This window comes from Salmo trutta, chromosome 1 (genome assembly GCF_901001165.1).
Source record: "Salmo trutta chromosome 1, fSalTru1.1, whole genome shotgun sequence".
NCBI classification, from domain to species: domain Eukaryota; kingdom Metazoa; phylum Chordata; class Actinopteri; order Salmoniformes; family Salmonidae; genus Salmo; species Salmo trutta.
Genome location: NC_042957.1, coordinates 35,300,653 through 35,311,108, shown reverse-complemented (window position 1 = coordinate 35,311,108; position 10,456 = coordinate 35,300,653). Strand labels below are relative to the sequence as shown.

At 42.9% G+C, this 10,456-nt stretch overlaps 1 protein-coding gene across 2 annotated transcripts in view; it reads right to left on the bottom strand.

Moving 5' to 3' along the window:
• Positions 1–1,661: 1,661 nt before the first annotated feature.
• The window catches only part of LOC115194940 (probable palmitoyltransferase ZDHHC14), a 47,482-nt gene continuing 38,687 nt past the window's right edge, over positions 1,662–10,456 (bottom strand). Inside the window, exons 6-9 of one of the 2 annotated variants that reach the window (XM_029754858.1) lie at positions 9,373–9,475; positions 8,834–8,943; positions 4,917–5,019; positions 1,662–3,159 (exon numbers count right to left, since the gene is read on the bottom strand). In XM_029754858.1, coding sequence (XP_029610718.1) covers positions 2,782–3,159; positions 4,917–5,019; positions 8,834–8,943; positions 9,373–9,475 — 694 coding nt within the window. In that variant the 3' untranslated portion in view covers positions 1,662–2,781. Of the gene's footprint in view, positions 3,205–4,916; positions 5,020–8,833; positions 8,944–9,372; positions 9,476–10,456 lie in introns of both variants that reach the window. The other variant, XM_029754855.1, reaches the window with a different exon arrangement.

Below are 10,456 nucleotides of genomic sequence, written 5' to 3'. Positions count from 1 at the left end.
TTTAGCTAGCAGCTAATATCCGTCTGCAAAGGGTATTCACTGAAGAGGGTATTGGGTATTGTGTTGCATTTCTGCCAAGTGACTGCGTACCTGGTGAAGGACGTGCAAACTTTTGACCACCCACTGAATGACCTGTTCTCTCCAAAAAGAGGTAAATGTACCACCAGGCTCCTGAGAAACAGCCACGAACTGTCCTGTATGACTGTCCTGTATGACTGTCTTGTATAACTGCCCATACGATCCGACTGTGAAACACCACTCTACCCACTGCTATCAGACTGTATAATAACTCTAGCTCTTAAATGGTTTTCCTTAAAATTCTATTTTTAACAATCACACATTAACATTTCAATTTCCATCATGAAAAGTGTCCTTTAATGTTTCAAGTGTCCTGTGTTCTATTCATGTCACGTATTATGTGCTATGTATTTTAAATGAGTGTTTTGCAATTCTTAGTAATGTCAATTCTGCATTTTATCTGTGAGCAAGAATAAATGGAAACTTAATATATCCTTTATCGATTGTGCGTTGTGTATTCTCTTTGACTATAGACTGAGTGACAGTCTGTTTGTGCTATCATGCCAACTCCTTAGCCCTGTTTGTCTTGACAATGAGCAATGACAAGAGCGCCAACAGATTTGGGACCAAGCTATAGTACTTTCAGTACATATGATATGTCTGAGGGCAAGTGAATCTCAGTCCTCAGTGTATCCACTAGAGAGCAGTATACAGCCTCTATCAGCCCTAAAAATAGCATTCACATCATTATCTCACTAACCATCCAGCCAGCAGCTGATCCCTCACAGCTGGCTTTGCCATGTAGACCTACCAGTACCTACACACTGTAAATAAGATATCAGTCACTGCCATCAGCTGACTCAGGGCCGGCTCCAGGCATAAGTGATATAAGCGGCCGCTAGGGGAATCACAGGAAAGTACTTTAAAACTGCAAAAATATTTCTCCACCCTATGGCAAAATGTGTAGAATTGTAGAACGCTTACTTTAAAACTGCACCATTTTCTCTACTCCCCAATGGAAATGTTGTATACTTTTTTTGTTCATTCTCAATGATTCTTAATCAAGTGCATCATTTTGTATGTGTACCTTGTTTTAAATGATCAAATAAATTCAACTCCAAAAGAACATGGCAAAATGTGTAGAATTGCAGGAAATTATCTTTAAAAATAAAAACTCTGGTGGTCTCCCAACCAAATCTCGCTTAGGTCCCGAAAAGGCTAGGGCCGGCCTTGAACTGGCCTGCAAGCATTCAGTCATAGACTTGTGAGAGAGCATGATACATAGTTATACACTTGGTAGCATGGTACAGAAGAAGCTGTTGGAATGGCATTGTCTACTCCAAATCAATTTTGGTCAACAGATTACAGTTGCAAAATGCCAGTAACTTTCCCTAAATTCCCAGGTTTTCTAGAAATCCTGGTTGGAGGTATCCGGATTTCCAGCATATTCCTCCTGATTCTGGGAATCTTCCAACTGTGACGTCTGGAAAACCTGGGCATTTTGTCAACAGTTGTACCAGATTTAGCTAGCAGCTAATTTCCGTCTGCAAAGGGTATTCACTGAAGAGGGTATTGGGTATTGTGTTTGCCCTTCTGCCAAGTGACTGCGCACCGGCTGGTTGAATAAATAAAATCCACTCTTGTACATAAAAATATGTGAATTTATTAATTATCCACAGGCATTAATGTATAAAGCTGGAAGTCAATGAGAATTTCTTGGCACAGTCTACATATTATCTACATCCCAAATGGCAACCTATTCCCTATATAGTGCGGTCCTTTTGCCAGAGCCCTATAGGCCCTTGTCAAAAGTAGTGCACTAAATAGAGTGTGACATTTGGGATTCAGCCATGATGTTTTGGCATCACATTTGAACAAAACAAAAATGTAATGCGACTAGCGTCACACAGACACCAGGACTGACTAATGAACACCACCGATTACCACGTACAGTGTTGACACAATCTCAAACAGGAAGTGACATCATCTGTGGCCAGGGCTAACACTTATTGGCTGTGTCCATTACTACTGTATAAAAGAGTGTCACCACTCAGGACACACAACACACATGGAAAACTATAAACAAGTCCTGTTTCATGTCTTTCCAGCTAATCAACAGACCTGAAGAACCAGGGAAGTGTCACGCTGTGTGTGTCCTCAGATGTCAGCAAACCAAAATGGCAACTGCCTTGGTAGGTTTTAGCTGAGAGAGAGAAGAGAGATTCAGTCTCATTTTCGGACAATGACACAGCCTGGTCTAGGTAGGTGATTGCCTCTACATGTCATTGGAGAATAGAGCACAAGTCATGAACATTTGGCAGAAGGCTGAACCTGCATCCAGGCCTGGTAGACACCTGGTAGAGCACCAGCTATACTACTGTGAAGAGGAAGTGGGAGTCAGAAGTGTGACTTTGGTCCTGGTCAGGTGCAGTGGAGACTGAGGGTCTGTCTGTTTGGCACTAGAATAGCTTAACTCAACAGGTGGGGGCGCAAATCTGGGTGGGATGGAGGGAGGGCTCGGGTGGAATGTTAGGGGAAATATGGCTTTGGTCCTGAGTGTGGCGGGAGGGAGAGATAGAGAGGGGAGAGGCTGCGTCCCAAATGGCAACCGATTCCCTATATAGTGCACTACTTTTTACCAGAGTTCATGGGCTCTGATCAAAAGAAGTGCATTACATAGGGAATAGGGTGCCATTTGGCACGCTAACAGAGTCTGGCTAGTGGTTCCAAAGAGCCAGGGGGAAATGGCAGTGGGGCCCAGTCTCAGACAGAGCTGAGTTTGACCAGGCCCCTGACAGAGTCCTCGTGCAGAGAGTCCTGGCTGGCAGGGTCGTAGAGCTGGGCCGGGTTGATGTGTCCCCCGTGGGTCATGTGGGCAGCGCAGGGCAAAGTCAGAGGCATAGGGCCAGAGGGCGAGGGAGTTTCCTCAGGGCTGGCAAAGTGGTGGTGGTGGCAGTGGGTGTCTGGGTCCCTCAGAGTCAACATGTCCCCTGTACAGCTCAGCCCGGGCATGGAGGGCAGGGAGGGCTGGCTGGGGGCCAGGGAGGCACAGGGGACCACCAAGGAACTCTTCCCAGGGAAAGGGGGTCCCCCTCCACCAATCATGACGGGGTTGCTGTGGAGCAGGGGGGTGGCGGCAGCCTGCAAAACGAATTTGGTGCTCTGAATGCAGTGCTCTTGGTCACACTGAGGAGACGGGGAAAGTGAAACAGAGAGATAAATGAAGATAAGAGACGGGGTAAAAGAAACGGTAGGAGAATTATATGTTTTTGATGGGAGACAGGAAATGAAGGAAGGAAATTATAATGGGAGTGGAAATACTCACAAATAAAAAGGTTAACAGACAAAACAGAAAGAAGAAAAATAACATGAAGTTAACAAGTCTTACATAGAACATGCAATGACTACCGATACATTAGCATATCAAATCAACTCAACACTTAATTAAACTCACTACTTCAACTCAAACAACTCGACACACTTTGAGATTGCCCAAAATTGATTATTTTAGTAAAAAAAATAGCACATTTTCATAATCTCTCCACGGGCATATGGCCAAAGTTACTTGTTCTCACAGCTGCCAGCTTCAAACAAGGCTGTATGCAAATGTGGAACCATCCAGAAGACTATGATTATTCTGCTTGAGATATAAAACAACCTTTTTGAATAGCAATGTAGGGAGAGGATCCACCGACGTTGGGGGAATTATATTCATCATTATTCAGCAGAGTGCCGGTGATTTAAAACATGGATATATTCAGAGTGAGGGTGATAGGAGTTCCTCATCCATCACACTTAAAAGCAGAGTGAGAAGTGAGAAGCTACACCCCGCTGAATTAATGAATACAAACACATGAGCTGTGTTCATTTACTATTAAATACTGCACTCTGGATCAGAGGGTAAAGCCCACGGCAGCCATCGGCAGAGAGCGAGCAAGAAAGAGAGAGAAGTAAGAGCGAGAGAGAGAGAGAGAAAGAAGTTCAGAGCCCAATAATGACATGGATATAGACAGATTACTGCTCTCTGTTGGCCTGTAATAACATCAAAGCCTGGTTCAATTTGTCAGTTGTAAGCGAGAGCCCTTGAGTGAGTTACTGACATACAGTATTAAAACCTCTACAGGATCGGTGGGTCCCCCGCGGGACGGCTGAGCTAACGTAGGCTAATGTGATTAGCATGAGATTGTAAGTAACAAGAACATTTCCCAGGATATAGACATATCTGATATTGGCAGAAAGCTTAAATTCTTGTTAATCTAACTGCACTGTGCAATTTACAGTGGCTATTACAGTGAAAGAATACCATGCTATTGTTTGAGGAGAGTGCACAGTTATGAACTTGAAAATATATTAATAAACCAATTAGGCACATTTGGGCAGCCTTGATACAAAATTTCAAACAGAAATGCAATGGTTCATTGGATCAGTCTAAAACTTTGCACATACACTGCTAGTGGCCGAAATCTAAATTGCGCCTGGCTAGAATAATACATTATGGCCTTTCTCTTGCATTTCAAAGATGATACAAAAACAAAATACAAAAAAATTCATCGTTTTTTTCTTTGTATTATCTTTTACCATATCTAATGTGTTATATTCTTCTAAATTAATTTAACATTTCCACAAACTTCAACGTGTTTCCTTTCAAATGGTATCAATAATATGCATATCCTTGCTTTAGGTCCAGAACTACAGGCAGTTAGATTTGGGTATGTAATTTTAGTCGAAAATTGATAAAAAGGGTCCGATCCTTAAAAGGGGGGAGTCTGATCACTTGCAGCGAAAAATGTATTTCAAAGCGTTTCTCAGTAGATATAAATACTGAACTGTCAACTCAGTCCTGTCAAACACTAAACATCTCTTTACAGAATGCATAAAGAACCACACACACAACCTACCATGTGAGTGTGAAGCTGGGTGGCGGCGTACATGCTGCTTCCGTTGGAGTGTGACACAGGCTGGGGTGTGTCTGACTGGATGAAGCCTCTTCTGTCAATAAGACTAGGTAGAGAAGACAGGGGACATGAGCAGAGGTGCAGAGGTCTTGAAGTGTGTGTGTGTCGGCAAGAGCATGTGTGAGTTTGTTTGGATGTGTGTGTGCCTGCAAAAGTGGCTGTGTGTCTGTTTGAGTGTGTGTGAGAAGCCTCCAGGCCCCATCCCTCCATACATACCCACACACAGAACAGCCACCTGTCTCCAGATGGAGAACGATCCCCAATACATTCCCTTGAGTTAACGGCAAATGTGTTAATGATGTGTGAAATTCCCAGAGGATCCAACCCAATGTACAGGTAAATGCCAAAATAAAGGAAACACCAGCATGAAGTGTCTTAATAGGGCATTGGGCCACCACGAGCCAGCACAGCTTCAATGCACCTTGGCATAGATTCTTCAAGTGTCTGGTACTCTATTGAAGGGATACGACACCATTCTTCGATGAGAAATTGAATCGTTTGGTGTTTTGTTGATGGTGGTGGAAAACACTGTCTCAGACGCCACCCCAGAATCTCCCACAAGTGTTTAATTTAGTTGAGATCTGGTGACAGATAGCCATGGCATTTGGTTTACATCGTTTTTCATCCTAAAACTCCATTCAGTGGCACTCGTGCCCTGTGGATGAGGGCATTGTCATCCTATAGGGGCATAACCATGGTAGCCAAAATAATGGCTTGCCTAGCACTATGGCTTGACGGGATGTTAATTGATTAATTAACTCAGGAATCACACCTGTGTGAAAGCACCTGCATTCAGTAAACTTTGTATCCCTCATTTACTCAAGTGCTTCCATTTTTTGGCAGTTACCTGTACCTACCTACTGAACAAACCTTACAAATAACTCAACTATTATTACACATCCCAATGCTCAACTCTTCTCAAGTCAGTTGTAACCCATTCATGTAATAGAACTTGCTAATGAATCAATGATAAATGTTTCTCCACCAGATGTTTGACAAACTAACCTGATTTTGTATCTGAGGGTATCGTAATGTGTATGGAGTGAAATTAGTGCCAAAAATAACATTGACACTAAATTCACACCAATTACTCCATAAATGCATGGCTGAACGACATTATCTCCTCTAGCCAGACCATTTATGTTAAACGTCATAACCAACGGTATGCTGTGAGGATGCTAACAATGGATGTGTCCCAAATGGCACCCTATTTCCTATATAGTGCACTACACATAGGGAATAGGTTGCTATTAGGGACGCAGACAATGTGCTGAGCTCATCCCCAATAACGTGTAAGACAAAGCTAGTTCAAGTTCCCTCGAAAGACAGCAGAAACAGAGTGTACAGTAATTACTCCTGCGTGCGCTGATGGATATCTTGATTGAAAGTGCTGCTTTTTAAAAACAGTGGGAGGCTGTGTGATTCTCATAAGTGGAGCTCCTTCTGTCGGTGCTGACTAATGCAGAACGGGAGAGGAATGGAGGAGGGGTGTCACGGCTGTTATAAGGAGCGGACCAAGATGCAGCGTTTGTGTTCCACATATTTATTATAGTGAAACGTGATGCAATACATAAATACCTAAACCAACCAGAAAACAAGAAACCATGACGCAGAGAGGGAAAAAACACACTACTCAAAATATAATCACCCACAAGGACATGTGGGACAAACATCAACTTAAATATGGCCTCCAATTAGAGACAACGACAACCAGCGGTCTCTAATTGGAGGTCATGCCAAACAACGACCAACATAGAAATACAAAAACTAGAACTGAACATAGACATACAAAAACAGATAAACACCCCCTGTCACGCCCTGACCACGCTACCATAGAAAATAACAACTTACTATGGTCAGGACGTGACAAGGGGAGAGGAGGAGGAGGGAGAGATTGAGAGCTGAATCTAAAATCCCTTATAGCTACAGTCGTGACTGGTGAGGATCCTCAGTGCAGGGTGTGTGCTCATTAGTGCATACCAGAGGTGGGACCAAGTTGCTATTATTAAAGTCCCAAGCAAGTCTCAAGTCACAAGTCGAGTCCCAAGTAGAACGGGTCAAGACTTGAGTCAAGTCCAAGTTGTGCATTCCAAGTGCAAGTCGAGTCAAGTTATTTAAGTCAAGTCAAGTTAAAAAAAATCTATACATGAAACGGCTTGTTCAACTACAAATCTTTGTCTGTTTATTGAGGCTACCAGACAGCCCTTTTCATTATTTTGTCTACAACATATTTTGATTAGCCTATGTAATTGTAAAATAGGGACTTTGGTTATCCAATCGTGAAAGAGTCATATCATACAAAATATACAAGTAGATTTACCAAATATACACGGACAACAGCCTAAAAGAAATAGTCTCTGTATCAGGCTTAAAGGAAAACTCCACCCAAAAATCATCTTTTGTTTCATTAGTCGATTGTTGACATAGTCCCAAAATGTTTTGCATGTCAGCAATCAAGTTTTCAAGATATGTAACATTCAAAATACATAAATCATCCCCGTATGATGCATTTTCCATCATACGTGGATGATTTGTGTTTTGGGTGGAATTTTCCTTGGACCAGTCCTATCTGAATTGACACAGGTAGAGGGCAAGACTGCACAGCCTCCCCTTGAGAAATCAAATGGAATCTGTCTAACAGGAGCTCAAACAGGTAATATAAGAACTTGGCACCCAATTGGCAATTCCAACCAATCAGCTTGTTCTACAATGTAAAAGACCATTTCCACATCCATTGGTACATTCGTCTTAATCAGACTTAATGATTATTACTGATATTTAAACACTACGCATACATGGAACAATCATTTTCTCTTATGGAACGCAGGCCATGTTGCCTACTTCTATGTGCACTGAGGCGAGTGTGCTCCTACTACGCACAACAAAAATGACAGAGACATAGGACACAGGCACATGGAACTTCCGACATAACTATCAAACATGAAACAGAAATAAGTGTTGCAATAAACGGTACGGGGATGGAATGATGAAACGCTAGAAATGATTGTAGTATTATATGGAATATAGATTTACCACATATGCATTTAAATGTGTGAAAGCAACAGAAAACATTTAATCAAGAGAAAAATCACTCTCCACTGGCGCCTATGGTGCGTCTTCGTCAAAGTAATGATTCAATTTTACCAACAAATTCCAAATGCAAGCTTTATAAGTAAATTATCAATGAGAGCTGTTTTTACATTACAAAAGACCAGTAGGCATATGCTCGGAATGGTTGCCCCATTGCTGGTAAGCTTGCAAAGTAAACAGTTAATATTCTTGATCACCAAACAATTTTTGGAGTTGCATATTTATTTATTATAGCAATCCTCTCTCCCTACATGTTGATGTTTGCGCTGCACCCGATCCTATACCTGTACAGCAAATCAGCAATCCGTTTGCTAGCTCATCCGACCTGTGTTGATTGACAGTTTGCTGGTCCAATCAGAGGGCTGAGTGTGTGTTTTACTAGCCAAGGGCGATGCTGCGGCTACTGTCTCTGACTGCATGTAAAGTAATCCACGTAGACTCTGTGCCAAAAAATGAGTGACAAAACATTACAAAACCTGGCTAGATAATTTAAAGTCATCAGTCTCAAGTCAAAGTAGAGTCTTGAGGTTTCAAGTCCAAGTCAAGTCTCAAGTTATTTTATTCTCTAGAAAGTCGAGTTTCAAGTCATCAATTTTGTGACAAGTCATGTGACTCAAGTCCACAACTCTTGTGCACACCATAGCAAAAACAAAAGGCTGAGTTCTCATTTGATACGTTTCAGCAAGTACCTCCCTGTTTCAAAAATTTTTCTCCCAACTGAACACGACCCAGCCTTGCTGTTAGCTTGGCCCTGGCAGAGAGCAACTCACCTGGGTGGAAGAGGACCACAGAGGGCAGCACAACAGTTGGTCAGGATGTTCCCGTAGCTGTAGGGATTGTAGTTGTCCTTCGCCCGTTTGTTCGACCACGACCCTTTAATCTGGAGAGGGAACATGACCAATCAGTGCAAAGGAAGGAGAACACTGCAGCTACTTCGCTCTCCAACCAAGGTTAATGAATTGAGGAGAAAACTTAAGTGAAGAGAAATTCAGAAACTCTTGGAGGACAGTGGAACTTGACCAATCAGACCAGATGAGACAGTTAAGAAGGATTAGGGAGGATTCTGGAGTGTTCAATCTACCAGAACCTCAGCAGCGTAAGTGAAAAAAATCATGCCAGCGACTTATTACATGGAGGCCCAAGCATGAAATGACCCTTAATGCGAGACAGAATTGTTATCAGCAGTCAAAGTCAAAGACTGATAGAGAAAGAGGGGGAAGAGATGTGGTGTGTGTGTGTGTGTGAGTGTGTGAGTGTGTCTTTGTTTGTGTGTACGTACATCTGTGTACTTGTTTGTGTGTGTACTCACATCCTCATTGGTGGTCTGATTGGAGCTGATCAGGTAGGTGTGGAAGCCCGACAGGCCCACAATGGACCACACCGAGAAGAAGCACACCAGCACCTCCAGCACAGTGAGACAAACAGTCAAGGAAGAGAGACCACCATCACCATAACAACCTATGTGTTGTCATGGCAACGCAAAACCCATGCATGCATGCATGCCCAGTCAAAGCTCTTCTCTGTCCTAGCACCGTAATGGTGGAGCCAGCTTCCCCCTGAAACTAGGACAGCAGAGTCCCTGTCCATCTTATAAAAACATCTGAAACCCTACCTCTTCAAAGAGTATCTTAAATAATCCCACAGCGCCCCCCTCCCCCTCAGACCCCCTCCTCACACCTCTCCACAAAATAAATAAATCAAATACTTTTGTGAACTAACACTCACACTTTTTTCCCCCTTACTAGCTCTGACTTTTCTGATAGTTACTTTGAGAGAAAAAATGTAATTACTATGACTGTGATATGTGGTTGTCCCACCTAGCTATCGTAAGATGAATGCACAAACGTTAAGTCGCTTTGGGTAAGAGCTAAATGAATAAAACGTAAATGTAAAATGCATGCATCAATCAATTAGACCAAGTTGACATGAACAGCATCTAAATGTGGGTGAGAGATGGAGAGAGCTCTTGCACTTGACCATGCTAATGCACAGAGTTGGACATAGTGGCACGGACTACCAGAAGACTCGGCAATGCTCGAAACATGTGGTACGGCTACATGAAATAACTTCTATGTCCTCTGTAATGTCCTGAATGACTCCAGGCAAAGTGGATACATACCAGCCAATCGACTAACATACACGGTCAATGCATACAAACACATCTAACCCAACGCATGTGCCACACACAAGGCACATCAATGACTCTCTCTCTCTCCCTGTCATTTATTTAGTGTATTTCAGCCCTCTGATTGTGTGCGTGTCAGATCCGTTGCCTTTCTGCAGGCTGACTGGGGGCCTGCCTGTGTGTGTGTGTGTGTGTGTGTGTGTGTGTGTGTGTGTGTGTGTGTGTGTGTGTGTGTGTGTGTGTGTGTGTATAGGGGGCCTGCCTGTGT